Source organism: Calliphora vicina, chromosome 5 (genome assembly GCF_958450345.1).
Source record: "Calliphora vicina chromosome 5, idCalVici1.1, whole genome shotgun sequence".
Lineage (NCBI taxonomy): Eukaryota > Metazoa > Arthropoda > Insecta > Diptera > Calliphoridae > Calliphora > Calliphora vicina.
The window spans coordinates 111,712,513-111,737,451 of record NC_088784.1 but is presented as its reverse complement, the minus strand read 5'-3'; the positions used below and the strand labels follow the sequence as shown (position 1 = coordinate 111,737,451).

At 29.0% G+C, this 24,939-nt stretch overlaps 1 protein-coding gene across 7 annotated transcripts in view; it reads left to right on the top strand.

The window, feature by feature from the left end:
* The window catches only part of Pkn (serine/threonine-protein kinase N), a 65,887-nt gene that overhangs the window by 2,707 nt on the left and 38,241 nt on the right, over nt 1-24,939 (top strand). For 2 of the 7 annotated variants that reach the window (XM_065513401.1, XM_065513400.1), the window contains exon 3: nt 15,817-15,968. The exons of 4 other annotated variants lie outside the window; for them this stretch is intronic. In XM_065513401.1, the coding sequence (XP_065369473.1) occupies nt 15,900-15,968 (69 nt within the window). In that variant the 5' untranslated portion in view covers nt 15,817-15,899. Of the gene's footprint in view, nt 1-8,791; nt 8,809-15,816; nt 15,969-24,939 lie in introns of those variants that run through there. One more of the 7 variants, XM_065513402.1, reaches the window with a different exon arrangement.

Genomic DNA, 24,939 nt, shown 5'->3' with positions numbered 1-24,939 from the left:
AATGATTCGATCCAAAATTCTGAAGAACCGCATAAATTCAGATTTTAATTAAAAAATCAGTACAAAATCGCATAAAAAAATCAACAAAAATATTTTTTTTAATTTACTTAAACAATAAAAACAAAATACGTTAAAAAAATATACGAAATTATATTCTTAAGTCATTAATTACAGAAAAAGAGCAAATGATCAAAAAAAAAAAATGAAATATCACATTTTTTAAGGAAATTCTGTAAATATGTATGATTAATCTGAATCATTGAATAATTGTCTGCATGGTTTTGGAATTGGTTCAACGTAACTTTCATCACTAGATGATATAATCAAATTGTCATCATATGGTAAAATATCATTTTCATCACTATGTCCATTGTTTCTTTTCTTGCCAAATAATATGTCATTAAACTTTGTGTCATTAAACTTTTGAATGTTTAAGTTGGTGATGCAACTCTTGACAGATATGTCAGTCCGCGATGAATCTTTAATGCTATTTCCGTATCTGGATTCATATTAAGAATTTGATTTTGTAAAAAACAAACTATAACTATTATATCGGTGATGTATACTTGGTTTATTTTAAAAACGGTTAAAAGCTTTAAAAAACATCTGAAATTTCAAAATCTTTTAAAATTCTAAAAAAAAAATTAATTTTAAAAATCGCATAAATTTGAATCCGCATAAAACCAGACCTTAGTGTACTCGAAAGAAAACTGGGATTCCTGGAAAATGTGTGCTTTAAAAAAACCGAAACCGACCTTACCAAAAAAACCGGTTATAACCGGTTATTAAAAACCGGGCCGATCACCCTAATAATAGCAAAAATGGCACTCTTGAAGATTTTTATTGGAAATCTCTTTTGATACATTCAAAATTAATTAATTGAATATCATTTCCTGTATGCTGCAACAAAGACCAACAGGGGATTATTACATTGAATTTCGAATAAGATTTCTTTGTATTTGTATGCCTAATACATTGAATTTCTAATAAGTTTTCTTTTGAACCTAATTACTTATTCGATCCACAGCTATAATTATCGAGGAGAGTTGCTATTATGCAACTCTGTAACGTCAAATTAGAAATTTAATAATTCTAACTAGATTTACAAGTTTCGTTGTTTTATTCCGACATGACCCTCGTATAACTATGTAGATTTGTTCGTAGATACATAGATATGAATTTCTTGCATTTCATTATTTTTTTTTTTGTTTATTTTTATTTTTTCTGTCAATAAACAAAAGTTGATCAGCTATATACTATATAAAAATGTATGTATTTTACATAGTATACAATTGATGTATGCATGTATGGCTGTGTGACCTGTATTGGTGATTTCTTTTTATTTATACTTTTTTTTTTTGCATCGATCTAATTTAGTTTATATGCTTTTATTTTGTTTTTCTTTTGGATTTTCGTAGATATCTATGCATATCTTATATTTTCAATTTCCTTAAATTCGTCATTGTGATGAGTTTTCAAAATATATACAGAAAGCGTGTATGATTAATTTTGTAGTTATTGTTTTCATTTAAAAAAAAGATATATTACTAGAGTTGCAAATTTATTTTTTCATTTAACAGCTTCTAAAATAATTTGAACTTGAAACTAGTAAGAGAGCTATGTATATTCGGATTTACCTAATCGTATACACACTTCGCCAAAGTGTACTTTAAGTCTTAAAGTACACTTTGGATAAGATAAAGATTGAAAATAATTTTTGATGAAAATCATTTGTATGTATGTGAAGATAAAATCATCGTATTTAACTAGCGCTGACAAAAACCTAATTTTTTAACATTGCTCAACAATCAACAGAGCACTGTTAATCACTGGATCAGAGGCTTGATAATTGAATTTAAATACAAACAAGTGAGAGAGCTATATTTGGCTATGCCGAATCTTATATAACCTTCATCAAATTATACTTCAAAATAAAAATTTTAAGTATTTTTAGGTAAACAAAATTTTTTTTTCCAAAGTTGTTTTTTTTCATTTTTTGGAAAAATAGAATTGTTATTTTAAAATTTTTTAAATTTAATTTTTTTTTTAAATTTTAAAAATGTTTGTTTGTTTTTTAAGTTTTTTTTTTTTGGTGAAAAAAAGGTCTTTGAAATATCTATCATTAGATATCCATATTGTCTATATTACAGTGATATTCACGCCATACAACAATTGTTATGCTCTTTTAATGACTTTTGTTAATTCATCGCTGAGCATGCGAAGAAAACTCATGTGGGGGAATATCGTAATTTTTTTCAGAAATTTATTAAGTATTGTTGTTGGTTGTTTTTGTTCGAAGCATAGCATACACACGCGTTTCAATTACAATTGAACACAAGAAAACAAAGTCAAAAATAAATACAAAATTTAAGAGAATTTCGGACTTACAATGTATATTTTTTTTGATTTCATTAAAATTTAAATTACATTCATTTAATAAATTGGTTTTATTTGACAAAAATTCTAAATCTAAACTTTCTTCATTTTGTTATTATTTTAAGTGTTAGACATTATGTTTGCTGGGTAGCTCTCTCACCAATACATCTTCATTTTTATTTTTGAACATCACTGCTATATTAATGACTTGGTAATACAGATATAGGTCAAAAATAGGTAAAAAAATCGAGGTTGTCCTGGTTATTTACCCATATCTCAGCCATTTCATTCATGGACCGATTTTGCTGATTTTAAATAGGAAACTTCTCGAATGCATGTCTGACAGAATTATTGAAGATTTGGATCCCTAAGATATCTGGGGTCTTCAGAAAATTTATTTCTTCTCACGAAGGTGAAGGGTATAAAAATACGTCTAAAATATACACATCTGCTCAAAATAATAGATACACCAAAATTTATTTTTTAAAAACGAAAAAAAATAATTGTATATTGTAAAATTATAAAAAAAATTCAGTCGATTTTTATTTATAGTTAAAAGGAGAGTAAAAAACAAAAACAAAATATTTCATAATTAATAATAAATATTATAAAGTAAATTAAATTTCTTAAATTTCGAAAAATTTGGTGCTCATAATAATAGATACATTTTTAAAAATTCTTATTAAACAAAAGCTAATAAATTTTATCTTAAAAAAATTAGTTTATTATTAAAGTAAAGCTAGTATCCAGTATATCCACCTTTGTTTTGTAAAACTTTCTCGACTCTTCTGGGCATACTGGATATCAAGTTCTGACACTTCTCCAATGGAATCTCGTACCATATTTTTTGCGTTTTCTCCCATAAATCGTCTTTATTTTTGAAAACTTCCTTCGAAAGCCTTATCTTTAATTCACTCCACAAGTTTTCTATTGGGTTTAAATCAGGGGATTGGCTGGGCCAGCTTAAAACAGGTACGTTATTCTCCAAGAACCAGTTTTTAACTAATCTTGAACTATGTTTTGGGTCGTTGTCCTGCTGGAATGTCCATATTAATGGCATATTTTCCGATGCATATGGAAGCATTACGTTTTCCAATATGTCTCTATACCCACTAGCATTCATGGTATCTTCTATTCGGAATATCGGACCAACAGCATTCCATGAAAAGCAACCCCAAACCATTATGTTTCCCCCGCCATGTTTTACCGTCTTTTTTGTAAATTTAACGTGGAATTCTTTTCCTTTTGGTCGGCGTACATTTCTTTGGCAGTCGTTTCCAAACAAATTTATTTTTGTTTCGTCGCTCCATAAAATATTTCTCCATTTTTTTTCGCCTTCACACCCGGACCATTGTAAGTGCTCTTTAGCAAATTCTAATCTTGTCTTGATATTTTTTTGGCGCATTAGTGGCACTTTTCTGGCAATTCTTCAAGGCAATTAAGCTTGTAAAAGACGACGACGAACTGTTTGTGGACTGATTTCGTTACATAGCTCCGCAGAAATAGCTTTCGATGATATGAAAGGGTCTTTTTTAACCATAAGGACGATCCGCCTATCTGTTTCTGGACTGGTATTCTGTGGTCTACCGCGAGTTTCTCTTTTTTGTTTTTTAGATAAAGCATTTTGGACAAAATGTAAAGATCTTCCTATGCTCTTTGCTATTTCCCGTAATGATTTTCCTTGATTTCTCATCGTTTGAACAATTTTTTTCTCATCTTCGGTACAATGATGATTTCGTCCCATTTTCTTCAAAAGAGTCCTATTTTTTATAAAATTGTTGCTAAAATTTAAATTATACTTACTGTTTCACGTAAATAGGAACAAAAAATTGCACAAAAAAAAAATTGTATATAAACAAATTACAAATTTACTGATGTGTATCTATTTTTATGAGCAAATAATTTTTTGTAATTCAAATAAATTCGTTTTTAAAAATCAACATGAAAGCAAATAGTTGCCAGATTTTTGACTGACATGACATTGCCAGATAGAAATTTTAATAATATGATGTATTCTTAACGCTTGCGAGGAAATTTTCAATGTTACCGCCATTTAAATTTTTTCCAATTAGGTGTATCTATTATTTTGAGCAGATGTGTATATCTGAACTAACTTTAGAAGTATAAAAATTAGAATTAGACCTTTATAAAATAATCTATTTTGTTTCAAACTCTATTACAAAAAAAAAACAAAAGACATTTTATTTAAATTACATATTTAAAAATGTGAAAATTCCATTTTTGTATCTCTCAGTTTAAAATTCGCTAATTTTAAGTTATGGTGTTCTTTTTGCCAATCGGCCTATATTGAAATTAAAATCAATTTTGTTGAGAACTAATTGTAATGTTTTTTTTTTTATATTTTTTATTATTTATTTTTGTAATTAGTTTCGTTTTCCTTATTCTCCGTAAGTAATCAGCTTAACCCTCCTACTATCAACCTAATGACCAAAAAACACACACAGAATTCTGAAAAACATTGAAAAACGAGCAAGTACCTAAAAATAAAAGAATTCACGGGAAGCCGTACATTTTGAATAAAAGAGAAATTACAAATAACCTATTAAGAACAAATCTGTTAGTCTATAAAATTCATAGTTTCGGTTATGTCAAAATAAATTTTGCATGAAAACGTTTGTTTAATTTAGAGACGAGCAGACAAATTTTAAAAATTAATTAAGTCATCAGTCATCATTAATCAGTTTGAGATTTGTAAAATTGTTCAATTAAAAAAGTTGTAGAAATAGCTCCATTTTAAAAAGTAAATTTATTTAGAAAAAATTTTTAAAAATTTCATAAATTTGTTTGAATTTAATAAAATCGTTCAATTATCAAGAAAACTTTCTTAGAATAAACTTTTTAAATTAGCAGTAGAAATGCTGCCTTTTTGCAAAATCAAGTTATTAAAAAAACATTGGAACCGCTGACATCCCTTTAAATTAATCATTATTATTATGAACATTTTATTGTAATGCCTATTTGAAAATAGTAGTAGAAGAACTCTTTTTTTTAAAATGAGATTAAATCAGTATTTTCTTTACAAAAATCTATTTAAATTGTGTAAAACTGTTAAATTATTAAAATGTAATTTTTTAAAAAAGTAGTAGAAATACTACATTTTTAAAACGTATTATAAAGATAAATAAATTACTTTATATATATTTTTAAAAATAATAATAGAAATATTTTTTTGTAAAAAATTATTTCTTGCAATGAAAAATGGATCCTTACGATAACCCCAAGCGTGAAGCCTAATCGACACCAAAGCCAATATCCATGGCGCGAAGTTAATGCTCCTTATTTGGTGGGAGCAAAAGGATCTCATCTATTATGAGCTGCTGAAATCTGGCTAGACCATCACATGGAACCTGTACCGAACTCAACTGATTCGTTTGACGCGAGCTTTTGTCGAAAAGCGCCGAGAATATGCGGCCAGACAAGAAATCGTAATATTCCATCATGAAAACACTCGCCCACATGATGCAATACCTTTTAAAAACTATTTAGAATGAAGTGGTTGGGAAGCTTTGTAGTCTAGACCTTGCCCCGCCCGACTACTATTTATTTCGATCGAAGCATAACGTTCTATCTGGGATACGCTTTACTTTGGAACAGAGTATCCGAAATTGGCTTGATTCGTTCTTGGCCTTATAATATGAGCAGTTTTTTTGGTCATCGCTAATAACGGTCAATAGTTTAAATAAATTTATATTCCACAAATGTTTCAAAATAAAAGTTAAAAATTTGAAAAAATCCCGCATACACCCAATGTACATATAATAAATTCTTAACAAATTTTCGTTTTTAAAGTGTTAATTTTTGTTTAATGTGACAACATGCAAATAATCCCTTTAATGTTTGCATTTCTATCTTCTTTAAAATACATATTGGCAATGTTTATTAGTAGAGCAGTTGCACCTACAAGCATGTCCAAATATACAAATTAAAATTTAGGGTTGCCATATGGCTTATACTCAAAAATTATAAAGCTTAAACAAAAAGATAAAGCTTAAACAAATTGTTGAACATAATTTTAAACTACTTTTAAACATTCAATTATCGCAACTGACAATTTTCACATTAATTTTAATTGTTCTCTAAAGATCAAAATATTTGAATATGGCAACCCTTTTCGTACTGCATGCTTTCGCAGCAGAGAGCCAATAATCAGCTGTTTTAGTTAAAATTCTGCAGATACCTTCAAATACATTTATATTAGACTGCTACGAATTTGTATGTTGAAAACCTTTGTGGTTTCTCATTCATTCAGCAACATACATATACATATATTTAATTTACTATTTCTAGGTCCTTTAATATAGAAAAAGTACTATAAAGTTTCCCTCCTGTATTCCAACTCATACTGGATCATGTTTGTCTTTTAAGCCACCTATCCTTGATTCTTTCTTAAAAAAATGGGTACGGTTGGAATCTACTACCTTTATCTTATAAATATTTAATGGGAGTCTTTAGATTAGAATCTGTTCACCGAACTGGGTCTATATCGGATATATTGATGTATGATGTAAGTTATTTGGGGGCTGCGGAAAGTTTTAACTTTCACATACAGCTGGGCGTTGCTATATCGAATCCCCTGTCTATATAGATCAGGAATATTACAAATTATACAGATATCAATAATAGTCAGCTAATAATGGCTCCATAAATACCGAAATTTACATCAAGAAATGTTTGCAAAAAAGGATACTTCCATTCCATAATGTGTCCACTTATTTTTGGCCTGATTTGACATCCTGTCACTATGGTAAGAAAGATCTTGAGTGGTAAAAGAACAATAATGTGTTATTTGTACCAAGAGAGGCACATCCTCCAAACTGCCTGTAGCTAAGGCCATTGGAGAGATATTGGGCTCTTGTTAAAAGCGAATTGAAGAGCACAAAAAGGGGGTCCAAAAGTGTGGTAGATTTTAAAAGGAGTTGGACAACCTGATCGAACAAAGTGAAAGAAAGCTCAAAAAAACCTTAATGGAAGGGTTTCCGGAAAATTCATAACTATAAAAATAATATTTTTTTGTAAATTGTAATAATAATTTTAATCAAATAGAATAAATCAAAAGTGCAGTTTTATTGGTTTAAGTCCTTATGTATGTATAAATTCATACACTTTATGTAGAACTTCATTCCAGATATGAAATTCTTGTTTCTATGTAGCAAATTTTATTCCAATTCATAATTTCATTACTTCATCTTTAGTTTACTTCAATTTTGCCGATTTAACCAATATACCAGACGAGTTCACAATATTCAAAACCTAAACCGAAAACCGGTCAACCGGTTTTTTCATCTTTATAAACTCCACCGATTCCTTTTTTTTGAAAAACCGGTTTTAGTAAGACGGTTAACTGGGTTTTATGAAACATATTTTCTAAAGCTCATTCAAAAATACATAACTATGAAACAATTTGATACCATTTTTAAAAATATTGATTTTAGCATTTGACAATATTTCGTAAAAGATATAAAATAATTGCATAAAGATAGAGTCTTAAGAATTCAAAAATGTTAAATTTCCGAAGATTTAGTACACAATTCATAACACATTTCCTATTAGCGACCGCAAATTAATTTTTCATATTAATTTTAAAATTTAGTATAAACCGGTTAACCGGTTTTTGAAGACAGAAACCGAAACCGTTTAAGCGGTTTTTTGGAAAGACAATAAACCGGTTTTTTCAAAAACACACTTTATCGGTTAATCCGGAAACCGGTTTTTTGGGCACTCTAATACTCACTTTCTTCATTACTTTCTATTCTTTTAAATTATTTAGAACAATAAATCAAGCTTTTATCTGAAGTTGACACACAATTTACTGCACTCAATTGCTTTTTGCTAACTTATTTAGAAGCCGATACTTGGAAACCGATAAAGTAACGGCAAAGCATTGCTATCTCGCAAACTATTAACAGGTTTATTTAATTTGTTATGTTTATGTAAAAATTTTAATTTTTAAAGTGTAAAAATTACGGTAACTATTAACAATTTTTAATTTTTTTTGCAGCAGTCTAATTAACGATTATATCGATAGGTGAAGATCCATAGATAGATTGTATTGTATTGTATTTTATACAAGTACCATTTCCAAGCACTATTATTTTTGTATCTTCTTCATTATCTGTATCTTTGTGCTTAAAGTTTTAACGTTCTTCTGTGCTGCTTACTTTGTGCCTGGTTTAAACAAAAGACAAAACGAAAGAAAAAAAACGTCCGCATTATTTATTTCTCAAGTCTCTTATTTTAATGCATTTCCTTTCTGTTCTTCTTTGATTTCTTTATATCATTTCTTTCTTTATACACCCAAACCGAATGGTTTATTTTATTTTTTTTTTAATTTTTTTTTGTTGAATGTTGTTGACTTAAGTTTAGTTGTATATAAACTTTGCATGAAGCCGGTCGTGTCGTTGTCGAAGCTTTGTATGTATCTGTTCCATATGTTGAGTGTATAAATAAAAAATAATAAAAAAAAAAACTTAAAATATCTGTATATATGTATATATATATAGAGATAGATACCACAATCCAACAAACATGTGCATATATTTTAGAGTTCGTAAAGTGTTTCTTGGCTGTCGTGAAAGTTGTCGCATTGAACGTATTGAACTCAACCGTATACTTGTTTTTATTTTCTCTTTTTCGTTCATCGGCAATGACGATTAAGTATTTGATGATAGAGGTTGTGCTACATACATATAGTATGTTAAAGAAATATACCTACAACATATTCCATATATACTATCTGTGTATATATGAATGAATGAATGAATTAATGTATGCACGTGAACATATAAATATTTCTGATCTAGTGCATGTTTTTTAAAATCGCCTTGGAAGCGCCTAAATAACCTTACATTACACTACACTACACTACCTACTTACATTCAACTACTGCAACATATTTGAATATTAACGTTCTTTTACAAATAATAACTTAGTTTTTAAAACAAACAAGATGTTTTTAAATTTAAAGTTAGTGCAAAATGTTTCCAATATTGTCCGCGCGCACTCAATTCATTCATTGGCTTTTTAAAGTTTACATAGATTTTAAGAACTTGCAACAATTTCTTTTTTTTTAAATGACTTTAACTCTATGAATTTCATTAACAAATTCCATATACTAAACACTCGAGCATAAATACATAGTATCTATTCAAAATGAAAGTGTATTTACTTTTATTACACACTAATATTTTTATTTTTGTTATTCTTTTTGGAACATTTTTCTTAAAATGTTAATTTTTAAGTAGCTATTTGTCCAACAACAAATATGTAGGTATAAAAAAAGTGAAATTTTGTATAAATTCAAAAGTGTCTTACTTTTACTTGTCTCAATGTTGAATATCTACAAATTAGAAAATTAAATATTCTAAAAGCACACCAAGTCCATAACTTTAAGAATAAAATTAAATAAAAAAGAATGTGTTAAAATATTTAAATACTTGCTTTCTAGAGTATTACTATACTAATACATACTACATGCATGCATACATACATATGTATTTTATTTTGAAATTCAGCATTTTTAATAAAATAATAAAAACCAAAAAAAAAAAAAAAACAGATAAATTGAAATTTAAAATACACTTCACCTTAATAGCTGATACAAAAAAGTATTTATGAAAAACAACGAAATTTTGTGAAAAAAAAATAAATTCAATAAATCAATGTGTAAGATAATTTAAAATCTTTTTATTATAAACACCAGTAGTACTATGATCAAGGCATCATTGTCATAATATTGTGATTAGTGATGGTATTTTAACACTTATATTTATTGCCAGATTGACGTCTAAATTGTGCGAAAATTAGACCAATAGTGTCAAAATTACTTTTCAGAAAATAAAAATAAATTTTTATTCTTTTTTTTTACCACAGTTTTATATAATTTTGTAAAAATTAATGGTAATTTAATTGATATAATATTGCTCAACAATGAAAACTACTTTCAATATCCAATTTCGAAATTAATGCTCGAAAAGACTTTTTTTTAGTCTTATTCGTAAAGTAAAAATGAGCCAAAATAGTTCCGAATGTGACCTAGTCCAATTATGGACCGATTTTGACGTACAACATACCTCTTCGTCCTTGTTTAAAGTTCAGTAATATGTACACATATTTTCCATGTTTACATAATATTTGCTTATACAGTGGTGGTCAAAACATATGCAACTAGCAACAGAATTTTACAAAAGTTGTTTAAATTAGTTTTAAAGGTAAACAAAACTATTCATTTGCTTATAATATTTTTTTATTAATGCTTTAAAAATAAGAATATGAAATTTAATTCAGAATTTTTTGCATTGAAAAGAAAAAAAATTAAAAAAACAACGTATGGGTTGAAATTTCACTGGCCAAAACATATGCAACTAATTGCTTCGAAAACATTTATGTCTATCAAACTTAATATTTGGTGGCAAATCCTATATTTTCAATGACGGCCTTACATCGGCAAAGCAGTAAAGCTGTCAAATTGGCAATAAAATTTGCAGGAATAGCCTTCTAAGCATCTACCAATCCTTGAAACATAATATCTGAATTAGTGCAATTTTCGGGATCGATTCTTTGATTAACGATTTCCCAAAGGTTCTCAATGGGGTTTAGATCTGGTAATTGTGGTGGCCATTCCATTACCGAAACTCTTACTTGTGCTAACCACGATTTAACAACATGTGAAGAGTGCTTGGGGTCGTTATCGTACTGAATAACTCATCGAAGAGGCATATTATTCGCAGAATTTGGAAGCATTACTCTTTCCAAGATGCCTCTATAGATAAATCCATCCATTATTTCATTAATTTTGATCGATGGGCCAACTCCAGCAGCAGAAAAACAGTCCCCGTACCATTACATTGCATCCTGCATGTTTCACCGACGTTTTCCCTACTCGCAAAAAACCGCTTATATCTAAATGTAATCAAAAGAAACGTTAGAAGTTTGCTATGGAGCATTTAAATTGGTCAGTTATGGTCAGCTATGGAGCATTTAAATTGTCATATTTAGCGACGAATCCGAATTTAATATCATCGGAAGTGATTTTATTTGTTACGTAAGACGACCAGTTAACACGCGGCTTCAAGCGCGATACTGCAAAAAGACAGTGAACATGCAGGATGCAATGTAATGGTACGGGGACTGTTTTTCTGCTGCTGGAGTTGGCCCATCGATCAAAATTAATGAAATAATGGATGGATTTATCTATAGAGGCATCTTGGAAAGAGTAATGCTTCCAAATTCTGCGAATAATATGCCTCTTCGATGAGTTATTCAGTACGATAACGACCCCAAGCACTCTTCACATGTTGTTAAATCGTGGTTAGCACAAGTAAGAGTTTCGGTAATGGAATGGCCACCACAATTACCAGATCTAAACCCCATTGAGAACCTTTGGGAAATCGTTAATCAAAGAATCGATCCCGAAAATTGCACTAATTCAGATATTATGTTTCAAGGATTGGTAGATGCTTGGAAGGCTATGCCTGCAAATTTTATTGCCAATTTGACAGCTTTACTGCTTTGCCGATGTAAGGCCGTCATTGAAAATATAGGATTTGCCACGAAGTATTAAGTTTTATAGACAGAAATGTTTTAGAAGCAATTAGTTGCATATGTTTTGGCCAATGAAATATCAACCCATACGTAGTTTTTTAAATTTTTTTTCTTTTCAATGCAAAAAATTCTGAACTAAATTTCATATTCTTATTTTTAAAGCATTAATTAAAAAATATTATAAGCAAATGAATATTTTTGTTTACATCTGAAACTAGTTTAAACCACTTTTGTAAAATTCTGCTGCTGGTTGCATATGTTTTGACCACCACTGTATATTTCCGTATCTTTATATACAAAATATAACTTTAGTTAAATTTTCTACTGTAGTTTATAAGGAATGAGATCGAAAAAATCTTAACATACATAAATGTTAATAAAAATGAAACCACTAAACTTACAGGTTTGATTTTTTATTTTTGATTGAAAATTATTATTGAAATTATTATTACAATTTACAAAAAATATTATTTTTATAGTTCTAATCAATAGTGGTTTTTAATAAAGTTTTTATAGAGCTTTCTGTCATGTTGTTCGAGCAGGTAGTCGATCTCCGTTTAAAATCTACCACACTTTTGGACACCTTTTTTGTGCTCTTCAATTTTCTTTTAACAAGAGCCCAATATTTCTCCACTGGCCTTAGCAGCAGGCAGTTTTGAGGATTTGCCTCTCTTGGTACAAATACCACATTATTGTTCTTGACAGGATGCCAAATCAGGCCAAAAATAAGTGGAAACATTAAGAAGTCGTATAAATGGAAGCATCCTCTTTTGTAAGCATTCCTTGATGTTAATTTCGGTATTTATAGAGCCCTTTGTAACAAATATTTGGCTTCTTTTGCCACAAATGCATATTGCATATAGCTTAGAAATTTTTAAAATTATTTTTAATCAGAATTAGTGTTCTAGCAACATGTTGCTAAGAAAATAATTTAAAGCAAAGACTTTGTCTTCAGCAACATGTTGCTAATATTTACATTACACTTTTTATGTACCAGAAAACTTTATCCTTTAATGCATATTGTTGCCAATTGTCTACATTCCAGGTCCACTTAATTTTAGAAGAATATAAGCTTGATACTAATTCAGAAAAATCAAATGGAGTACGAAAAGTTTCAGCTAACGAAATTCTAAATCAAACTAAAGCTAAATGAAATATAATAAATAAAATTCAACTAAATATTTGATACTTTATAGAAAAATAAAAGTAAAAATCATGCATTTAAGGGTTAAAACATACTTTTTATAAAACATTGGTTAAAAGAAATAGTTAAACATGATTAGAGAGACAATAAATTACTTTTGGCAACATGTTGCTTGTGTTTGAATTAATTTACAGAACATTTTCTAGCTTAGAAACATATCAAATTACTTTTAATACAGTATTAGTGTTCTAGCAACATGTTGCTAAACAAATATTCTTAAAGCAAAGACTTTTGCCTTCAGCAACATGTTGATAATGTTCACATTACACTTTTTATACACCAGAAAACTTAAAAATACTTTTTATAAAACATTAGTGTTCTAGCAACATGTTGCTAACAAAAATTTTTACAGCAGGCACTTTTGCTGGTGTAAAATAACAATAAAACGTCATGTATATGTAAGAAGACTGTTAGCAACATGTTGCTGAAATACTTTTTATAAAACATTGGTGATCTAGAAACATGTTGCTATCAAAATATTTTACAGCAGTGAATTTTGCTGGCGTAAAATAACAATAAAACGTCATGTATATGTAAGCAGGCTGACAACAACGTGTTGCGGAGAAAAATTGAATTCAGCAACAATGTTGCTAACATTTAACAACTATAACTGCTTGACGTTTTGATATATTATCAGCAAAATGTTGCCAGGAATACTACATGTTCGTTAACCTTTTTCGTTGATATGGTGCTTTTGTGTCCTAAACTTTTGTACAACATTTGCTCGAGCATTAGCAACATAAAAATATTGACCCGGAAGCTGAGAAACATTTTCAATACGTACGTTTCGTCATATTTTTTGTATAAAATTTGACTTAAATTTTCGTGCTCTATCGTTGGCTTCTAAATTTTTAGCAGAGTTGAACTTGCATTGACTTTACCAAATAGTCCATGTACTGAGCTAACCGGACTGCTTTTCTACCGGATGTGTTGAGAGCAAATAATACTTGGGTTAAAAGTTTAAATGAAAAACATGTGTTAAGGTTTTTTCGATCTCAGTCCTTAGTTGTTTTCAATATTTACGTACATTTGAGCAGTCATATTTTCAAAAAATGTTAGCCATATTTTCACAAACTAAAATTATTCTCAGTGTGTGTATGCAGTTTATGAAGATGGGGTTATTAAAATTAAAAATTCATTTTAAAAGTAGCAACTAAATATGTTTTACAAAGTACATTTGTGCTTCAAAGTTTTCCCACCATTCAATGGTGCTGCATGCTGTATAACATGACAACAAGTGAATTTGTAAACCGTGGATTTAATCTCGTTGCAGATTGCTTAAGTTCCATTGTAATTAAATTTTAGTAAACATTTCTTTAAACAAAATTTAACTGAAATATGTACCTATCAATTATATACAATATATGAATAGATAATTGGGCTTTCGTATTCAAATTAAAAACAAAAAATAGCTTGATTAGTGTTTGGAACACTGAACTAAAATGAGAAATAGACAATGTAAAATACTCGCAGGTTTTTTCATAATATTTGTCACTTAATAATATTTACTCTTGTCTTTTACATTTGAAGTTTTATTTATGATATCTCGCTTTGTTACTTGTTTTATTATGAATTTTCCAAATTTTAACTGTTTGACTTTGACTTCCGTGAAATTTCTAAATTTTTCATTTGCGACCTCATAAAGTATATAAATTCTGGATCGTTATAGATATCAGAGTCGATATAGTCATGTCCATCTGTATGTTGAAATCAACTTTCCGTAGCCTTACATACATTATTCATACATCAATATATATTCGCAATAGACCCGGTTCAGTTGATATTTAAAATCGGCTCACAAATGGCTGAGATATATGGAAAAAACCAGGACCTCGATTTTTGATCTACTTATATCTGGATTACTAAGTCATTAATATAGGCGGATATATAAAGATAGATACTGCAAAGATTTTTGCAATGACGTATGTATATAATGCCACAATAGTAAGTCGGACCTAAAATGGGTCAAAATCGGGGAAAAAAATTTTAATACGATTTCTTTCACAAAAATTTTTTTTTTTTTATAACATTTTTTTCCATTCAAAAATTAAAAAAATAAAATTAAAAAAAAAAAATTAAAAAAATTTCAAAAAAAAAAATATTAAAATTTCTATTTTAAAGTATAATTTGGTGAAGGGTAGTACCGACATGTCCGTAGTGTCCCATATGCTAAATTGCGTTTTTGTTGAACTGGGTTATGTTAGATAGGGAAGCAGATATAACGATGTCCGTTATGTTGGTTGGAACCAACTTTTCGAAAGCCAGATATCTGACAGATCTTAAACTAAGTACATATATACGTTCGATAATTTTAGTATTAATCAAAATGATCAGCAAAGTCTGTCCATAAAATGGCTGAGATACGATAAAAACAATGCTACCTTGATTTTTTGATATAGTTTTTGGATAATTTTTGGTTGAATATTTCCAAAAAAAATCCGCTGAGCATTTTGCTTGTTTATTTTTTCGTTGATAAGATTTTTTTCTCATTTTAAAAAATAAAATTTTTGGAACATTTGGAATTTTACGACATATTATTTCATCCCTACATATACCAACAGTACAAACTAGTTTAGAGATATACTTTTGTTTATTTGCAAATAAATTTTTTTTATACATATTGATACACAGATCTATTTATAAGTAATAAATAATTTCTTCTTCTTTTGTTGCAGGTATGTTTTGTTTACTCTTGAAAAAATGACAGGTATTAAAAAAGATTTCATTGTACTGATGAAACAATGTTGAAGTCATCATCATGACATCGCTGACAATGAATATGGTGTTTTTAAAGGATCTAAAAACACGCATTAGTGGGTATATACATGTATGTCGAAATTTTAATTTTCGTTAATTTTTATGAAATTAATTTGAAGACAAATTAATACTACTCAACTGTTGTAGACTTTTGTAGCCTGTTGTTTTCTAATTAACGAAATAATTTATATAATTTAGATAGAATAGAACTAAAGTCCGCCATATGAAAAAGTGAACTGAAATCTTGCAGCATTTAGAAATAAAATCATGTCAGAAATTGTTTGAAACAAGTTTCAGTTTATTAATTTTTTTATTAAAAAAACCAAAAAATTTCAGAGTGCTATGTTAGGCAGAGCCGAATCTTTTACATATACCCTTCAAGTCTTAGTATTTGTAAAATGTAATATGTACATATATTTTTTAATGAAACTTTTATTGTGATCCCGATTTTTTTTTTGTGAACAATTTTCTAAATTCTGCGGAATTTAGAATTTGGACCCATGTCGATCCAAATTTAGTAGTTTATTTAATCAATTAAGAATTGAATTCTAGATTTAATATAAAACCGATAACTTTCGATTTCACGAGACCAACGTACTTTTTCTGTCGTTTTCAAAACCGATTCCGACAATGATTGGATTTTATGACAACCCTGAATATCACTACTAGGGTTCCTAATTTCGCAGTTTTTTTCCATTCCTGGGAAATATTTGAAAAACATTTCCATTTTTCAAATAATACCTCGCAATAAAAGTTTTTGATACGGAAAAAAATCGATTGATGCTTTAAACACACGGCTACACGACTACAAATGCAGTAGTCAGCTACTTAATTATAATGAAATCGTTTCGATATTGTCGCCCACAAAAATAGAAATAAGCTTATTGTTTTAAACACAATGACTACAGCAGGCTAGACGACTACAAAAACATTCCCACGACAGCCAGTTCTACGTACCGGAATGACCCGAAAATCTTCGGCCAAGAGCTGTCAACAACAACTGCAAATGGCGTTGGCAGCAATCGTCGCCATTTAATTATAATGAAAACGGCAACATCGTAACCAGCTGACATTGAAGTTTGTCATTACGATACATATAGAAATAGAAATCATCTTCATATAAACGTGTGTATTTTAATCTTGACCGATTGTGGTTGGTAGTCTGCTGTAGTCTATGTGTTTAAAGCATGAGATAGCGAAAAATATAAAAATATGTACAGACTCTCTGGCACTCTCTGTTAGTCATGCATTGTACAGATAACAGCTGATTTTGCATTATTCAACTGTTGTAATTTCTGCTCACATTCGTTACATTGTGATTTTGAGATATCAATAGTCAACATTAGCATAAAAGTACCAAAATAGTATCAAGTTTTGCCATCACTGCAAAGAACGACAACTTGTCGTATCTCAAAAATTTACTTTGTTTTTATGTTTTTTGTCGAACCACACACAAATACGGCAATGATAAAAACTTATAAGTTAAATATTGTAAAAAAAAAGAAACAAACCCATTGGGAGAGTATAATATTGTTGTGGCCGTGTTGTCGCTTGACGTTCGTTATTGTTACAGTTGGAAAAGAGTGGAGTAGATGTGAAAAGCTTATCGTATTAAAATTTTCACTGTTTTTTCCTTTAATTTTGTTCTTGGTTTTATGGGTTCTCGTATACGTGAGCTTTTTGTGATTATTATTTATGACTGTCTATATAACGTATTCATTTTTCTTCGACTGTGACTCAGTCAGTCAGTCAGTGATTACTAAAAAATTCAAACGTTTAAGTCATGTGGCGCTAATTTTTATACCCATACATTCCGTTATTTTCTTCATCTTCTTCGTAAACGCGTTAGTGGTAAAAAGAAAACAAAACACACAAAAAAAATCAGAAAAAATTAATCTAATTAAAAAAGTTCTTAAATGCATTCTTAACTAAATAGTACGTAGATACATATGAACATGCAGTATATACAATACTCACATTCATACATATACATATGTATGTATGAATGTATTTTTTACATGAAGGCTAAAAATAAATTAAAACAATTTTGGCGTGTGTGTAAAGTACATATGTACTTACATGTGGTACATAAATAGCCCTAAAATGAGTTTAAAATACATAAATAAACAACCATAAGTGAGCGACGGTTAAAAAATAAAACATGATGGATGCAACCGTTTAGTGTTTAAAACGTTTTCCAAAATTATAAAAAATTATTATCAAATTCATCGAAATACCTACATACATATGTGTATATATTTATGTATAATAGGTACCTATATACATAATAAATAGTCATTTAAATTACTCATATTTAAGTTTGTATATTTTGCTACCGTAATATTTACTTACGTTCGTACTTACATAGAGAAAATAATGAGTATGTATTTACAGCGAATGTATTTGTACATAAGCAAATATTTAATACCCTGCAGTTCATTGTGATTTGAAAACTAAAATTTTATAAAAAAAAAATTTGTTTCATTCTTATTTGTTTCTCCTTATGTGTTTTGCAACTAAATTCACTATAAACGCGCTGTCAAAATCGAATTTTGCGTTGCCGCCTAGTTCTTTCGGTATGCTACATAGAAATTGTATGGGCTTGATAATTTTTGACAACAAGAAAACGCTTTCCGCCCTTATTTAAGTATGTTTGTAATTCGAATTAGTTAAATTCTCCAGCCAATAACGTTGCCAGTGTGTTGAAAATTCACTAGTAGTAGTTATGAGTATTACTACTAGTGAATTTTCAACCCACTCGCAACGTTATTAATTGGAGAATTCAATACGGGGATGTCACTGCAGGTGGCCGATTGGCATAGGGTTCTATAGCTGAAACAAAAAGTCGACTTTTCGACCTTTCGACTTTTTCCGTTTTTTAAAAAGTCGACTTTTCGAACTTTCGACTTTTTAGTTAAATCGACTTTTTCGACTTTTCGACTTTTTTAGACTATTTTTGACTTTTTTATACTATTTTCGACTTTTTTCAACTTTTTACCATTTCTTGTAACAAATACATAGTTTCTACATTTATTGATGCGCCTTTTGTAATGTTTAGCAATAGAAATGAAATTTATCAAGGCGATAATAGTTAGAAGAATGTTGTGTAGAAAAAAGCTTTAATTTATAAACATTTATTTATTATTTATATTAGCATACACTACAAAAAATGCAAGTGTACCAAATTGTAATAGTTTTAGTATAAGTTGCAATTAAATATTTTTTTTAACATTCTAAAAAGTCGACTTTTATCGACTATTCGCCTTTTTTCGACTTTTATCGACTATTTTCGACTTTTATCGACTATTCGACTTTTGAGATGACATTATCGATTGTTCGACTTTTTTCCGACCAAAAAGTCGATTTCGACTTTTCGACTTTTTTCAGCAAAAAGTCGATTGTTCGAACAATCGACTTATAGAATCCTAATTGGCATACTCTACATAACACTTCACTATTAAATTTAGTGATGCCAGGAGATTTTTTCAGAAATCCGCTTTTTTCCCTACAACAAAGGCTTAAGCGGATTTAGAAATTGGCAACATCATTGTTTTTTTCCAGAATTTGTTTGTCAAAAAAAGAATTCATTGCTCGGGTTTTTGATTTTGAAAGGTTTTTTTGAATTTGGGTATTAGCATGGTTACTTAGATTTGATTTACCGCAATTTAATATTTTGCCACAAGCCTTGCATCTATATGCATTTAAAGTCGTCATATTTGACCGGCTCCAGCCATTCCATTAGCTTCTCGTCTCTCAACCAACTTGAGCTCTTTGCTCAAGTATCATTAATACTTATTAAAATTGACCTACAAAAATTCACAAAACCAAACAAGTGTTTACTTCAAAAGAAAATTTATTGTAGAAACTACCCAGTAGTTGTCAAAAATTATCAGCGCAGCTAGTTCTTTAAGGAAATGTAAAATAGCGTAAAAAGGGTAATCACTATATAGATTGAATTTTAAGCAATTTCTACTGATGGAAATGTTTTGAAACATGATGAATGTGACAAGTAGTCGTTACAGACCGTTAAATTCAAATTGATAGTGCAATTTCGTAACAATATTCTTTATTATTGAATTTTTTCAATACACTTACATATTTCTTAAAAAATATTTCATATCTCCGCCAGACATTTTGAACTCTTCATTCTACCATTTAAAAAATCTGGTGTCCATAATGAAACCCACTTTAGGCAAATTCTCCTCCCTGAGATCTTGACATTTAATTTACATGTGTAATTTAGGAATCAGCCATGTGTAATTTATAATACTTTAGGTGGTGGAAACACTGGGTCAGCCACACGTCTTTGTAGCTTTGCACACATGTAAACTCATTGTCGACAGTAGTTGTAGTTACAATTGTAATCAAGCTGTAATGTAGAAATTTTGGCAATCAAAAGAAATTTCATCAATAAACATGAATATACATATAAGCGGTGATGATATTAAAGATTCCACATTATTATTTACATCATATTATATCAGATTTACGAATTTCTAATGATACACTTAAACAAATTTTATATTTTTTTTTTAATTGGAAAATATATAGTTTTAAATTGCCATCGCAAAAAATCCCTACAATTCGACAAAAGTAAAAAATCGTTCCCTTTTTCCCAACAAAAAGGGAAAATTCCCTACGTTTGGCATCACTGATTAAATTCAATAGTACTCCAGTATTTAGCTAGGTACTCTGTTCAAAATTTCGAGCGAAATGCTGTCAAACTACATATAAAATATTTGGAATGAAATATATGCGAAATAATTTCGAAAAAGTTGTACTCTGTTTTTATTGTGGAAAACATGTGAAATAATCTGGCAACCTTATTTTTCCACACGAAATAACATACGCAGCACTTCTTTCGCACGAAATTAAAAGCAACAGCGAGCTGTCAAGCTGCATATAAAATTTTTCGCATGAAAAAACCATGATTTTTCGCAAATATGAACAGAGTACTAGGCTTTTTTGAAGAAAAGAAAAAAACAAATTCAGAGAATTCGTTATATAGTCAAATCGCTAATCTCTAAGCCACAGAGCTCTTATTTGTACTGCTCTCCATTTGCTATTAAGAATTACATGCATAGCTGACAGATTTTACTATTTTGACGATTTCTTTCTCGAAAGTGACGATTTTCTGCATTATGCAAATACGGTACTATTTTATGAAATAGATAAATACTTTTCTCATATTGTTGGTGAATATGAAAAGCAATATTTAGATTTTGAACTTCTTCAATTAAATATTGACGATTTTTTTTCCCAAATTCATCTGGCAGCCCTGCTCACATGCAATTCTTAACAAATAGAGAGAGAGAGAGAGAGCATTACGAACAAGAGCTCTGTGGCTTAGTGGTTAGCAGTGTTGCCAAAAGTTTAAGACCATATCCCACCAGATTGCACTTAAAATAACGCCAGAAACAACTAAATCTTTAAATCTGATTAAAACCGCTAAATTTTTATTTAACGAGTTATCGAGCAAAACTGTTTTAAAAACAAAAATAATTAAATTTTAAATTAAAATGTGTGCCAAAAACGTTATATACTAAAATTAATTAACATCAATCCATTAGAAATTATCATTTTGAGTATATTTCTGAGGTATCAAACAAATTTTAAAACTTTCATGAGACTTTATAATCGTACTTTTCATGGCAACGAAGACAATTTGTAATAAAATTTAATTTGATTAAATTAAAATACATATACTTCACTGTCAAAATTCCATTAACCATCTGAGATTGCAAACAAGTTCTTAAGTTTGATTTTACAATATTAAGCTGACTAAAAACTCGCTTCACTTGCGCATTTGACCATGGCATACAAATAATTTGCAAAGTAAAGTCAGCTAGTTCTTCGGAATTCTAATACTGCAAAAGCTTAAACCAAAACGATGTAGTTAGTATTTGAAAGATTTTTCCACCTAATAATGTAGATGTTGCTGAAAATATTTCCATTGCTTTTGTATTTCAGTTTCTAACTGATAACCTAAATAACTATTAGGCTTAATGTAATTTTCAAAACATTCGATTTGGAGCCATAATGCGCTTAGATTTTTTTTTAAGATATGTCCAAATCACCATTTATCGATAAACCATAAAAATAACATAATGAAAAATCGGCATACACTTAAAAAATGTTTGTAAAATTTTATTATTTTAATTTCGCTTAAAAGTAAATACAAGATATAAAAAAGAGCTAAAAACCACCAACTGAAAAATTTTGCAGCTAGCTACAAAAATCACTTAGCGTTTTTTTTCCGAAAAATACCTGCAGATCTAGCTGAAAAACCGCCTGTTAAATTCACCAATCAATAACGTTGCGAGTGGGTTGAAAATTCACTAGTAGTAGTTCTCAGTGGCTAACTAATTCGATGTGGCGGAACTAGTGCAATGAACTGCAGGGATATAGCTAGTGTAAGGTTTCCAATTGTCACTATTCAAACTGCTGGGTATTTATCGAAGAGTGTATTTGAGTGTGTGTTTATTATTTACATACATACACACACACACTCTTACTTTGTGATAACATTCCATTTTGAGTTCTATACTTTCATTATTTTGTATGAATGAATGAATGAATGAGTGAATTGATGTTAACCGACAAGTGTTTGTTGTTTTCCTATTAACTTTTACATAAATAATCATTTCCTTTTTTTTGCCTCATTCACTTAATCGATTTTTCGACTATTTTTATCCCTTTTTGTTATAAGGATCGCCTAACAAGTACACAGATACACTGTGGTGCAAAATTGAGGCAATGTTTTTAATTTTTTAGAAAATTTCCAATATATTTTCGGACAATTTTAGAACTTTAAAACTGTTTTTAATTTTAGTGTCCTCCTCGATAACAAAGAACAAGACTTCATTGAATTCTCCTTGTCAGTATACAAATGTGGATGTTTTTACATTAGGGCCATTGCCTCACTTTTGTACCAATGTTACGCCAAATCTTTATTCAATGATTTTTTTGTGTTAATTCATTTTATTGATCTTCGCATGTTAATTAATAGATGAAGTAAATTGGATTAGATTACTCTGTATTAATCATAAATATTGTTCTTACAGATTTTTTACAGATTTCAGATAGGATTTATTAAAATAAGGTCTAAGATTTGTAATTTCAGCTGCTACCAACTATAAATTTTGCAATATTTGTTAATTTCTTAAACATTTTTAATGTCATTCTCGATGTTGAAGTATTATATCGGTATGATTCTTTTACATTTAGTTGGGAATTTCATATCGGTTATATCATCGAAAAAAAAAACAAATCTATATGTCTTACGCAAAGGATTTTTTAGCATTCTACTAATAATTTTGAATTTCATTACTTATAATTGCTTAGCACTAAACAATTCAAATAGACTATCATATACTTTTATTTTTACAAAAGAGAAATGATTCTTATTGGTTTATTTTCTAACGGCAATGTGTGAAAATACAGGAGCTCATGCGTCCTTTCGTGAAAATATGTTGAAATTCAAATATTTTTTTGGTCCTGGTTAAGATTTTCGTAATATTTTGTCGTTTCAAATACTAAGCATTTAAAATATACTTTGAACTTACATCTCTATTTGAGTCCTTTTGAGTTTCTTATTTCACAAATAGAAATCGCAATTTTTTATAATTATGAGCAAATTATGAATCTTAAATCTAATCAACATTTAATAATTTATTGATATCAAGCACTTTCATTTTGGTGCAAAAGTGAGACAATAATCTCCTAATTTAAAAAATATCCATACATTCTGACAAGGAGAGTAATATGAAGTCTTGGTTTTTTATTACCGCAACGTTCCCAAAATCTATTGACAATTTTGTAAAAAACATAAACATTGCCTCATTTTTGCTCCACAGTGTATGTACGTACGTATTAACGTTATATTAGAATACTTGGATAAATTGTATACCCTTTACTATGAGTGGCAAGTGTAAAGTATATAAGTTTGAGATTATATTTATTCTCGATCCTTAAATCGATTTAACAATATTTGTCCTTATGTCCTTGTGGTGGCTGTAATATCTTAACTTCTTTAGGGGTAAAAATTTTACATTTTGGCCAAACAAGTTTTTTTTTTTTAAAAAAAAGTCAAAAAAAATTTTGATTTCGGGAAAAATGTCAACAAATTTTTATTTATTTTTTTTCGAAAGATTTAAGATATAGATATTTAAACAATTTGAGACACATTTTACTAGTAACAATAGGTAATAAGTTACATAGATGAGAAAAAACACCTGTTTGTTGAAAATGTCAAATTTTGACCCCCTCTAACTCAGAGAGTTCTCGACCGATCTTGTTGAAAAATTGTGTCTGAACTAAAAGTGCCGTGATATTTCACAAATGTTCGGTTTTCTATGTAAAAGTTCAACTTTAGTGATTATTATAGACTTGAATGTTTTGATGTAAATGGGAGATATTTCGGAAATATTTTTTTTACAAATTCCCAGAAAATTGTTTTTCTAAATTTATTCTTTTAACTACAGTATTCCCCATAAATATTTTCGATGCTAGTAACAGAAAATCGGTTGACAAAGATGAATTAGAATTTGTCAGCCATAACAGAAAAATTTATACTGAATCGTTTTATTAGCAATAAATTCGGGTTATCTCAACCAAAAACTATTTTTTAACAGGAAAGTTAACTTTTCTATTAGGTCGACTTAAAACAAATTGAATTTTTAAGTTCATAAAGGAATTATTAAGATGCGTTTTTATTTATTGTAAACAACTACTATTTTTAACACTAAAACTCAACAATAAATTCTTACAGAAAAACAAATATGTATCTGAAACGTAACTTTACGATATGTGCAGACTAATGCTAATTTAATTCTGTTCTGTGTTAATAGCCTGATTGCAATTGGAACCGCTGTCGGCAAACCACTGCCAATGAGAGGGCAAACCGCATTTTTTGTATACAAACACGCATAACAATCATATATGCGCTCATATTCTCTTTTTAAAGATTATTTTATTGTCTGCATTATTGTTTTTTAAATAAACCACTTTTTAAGCTTAGTGTAAACCAAAAACTGATTAAT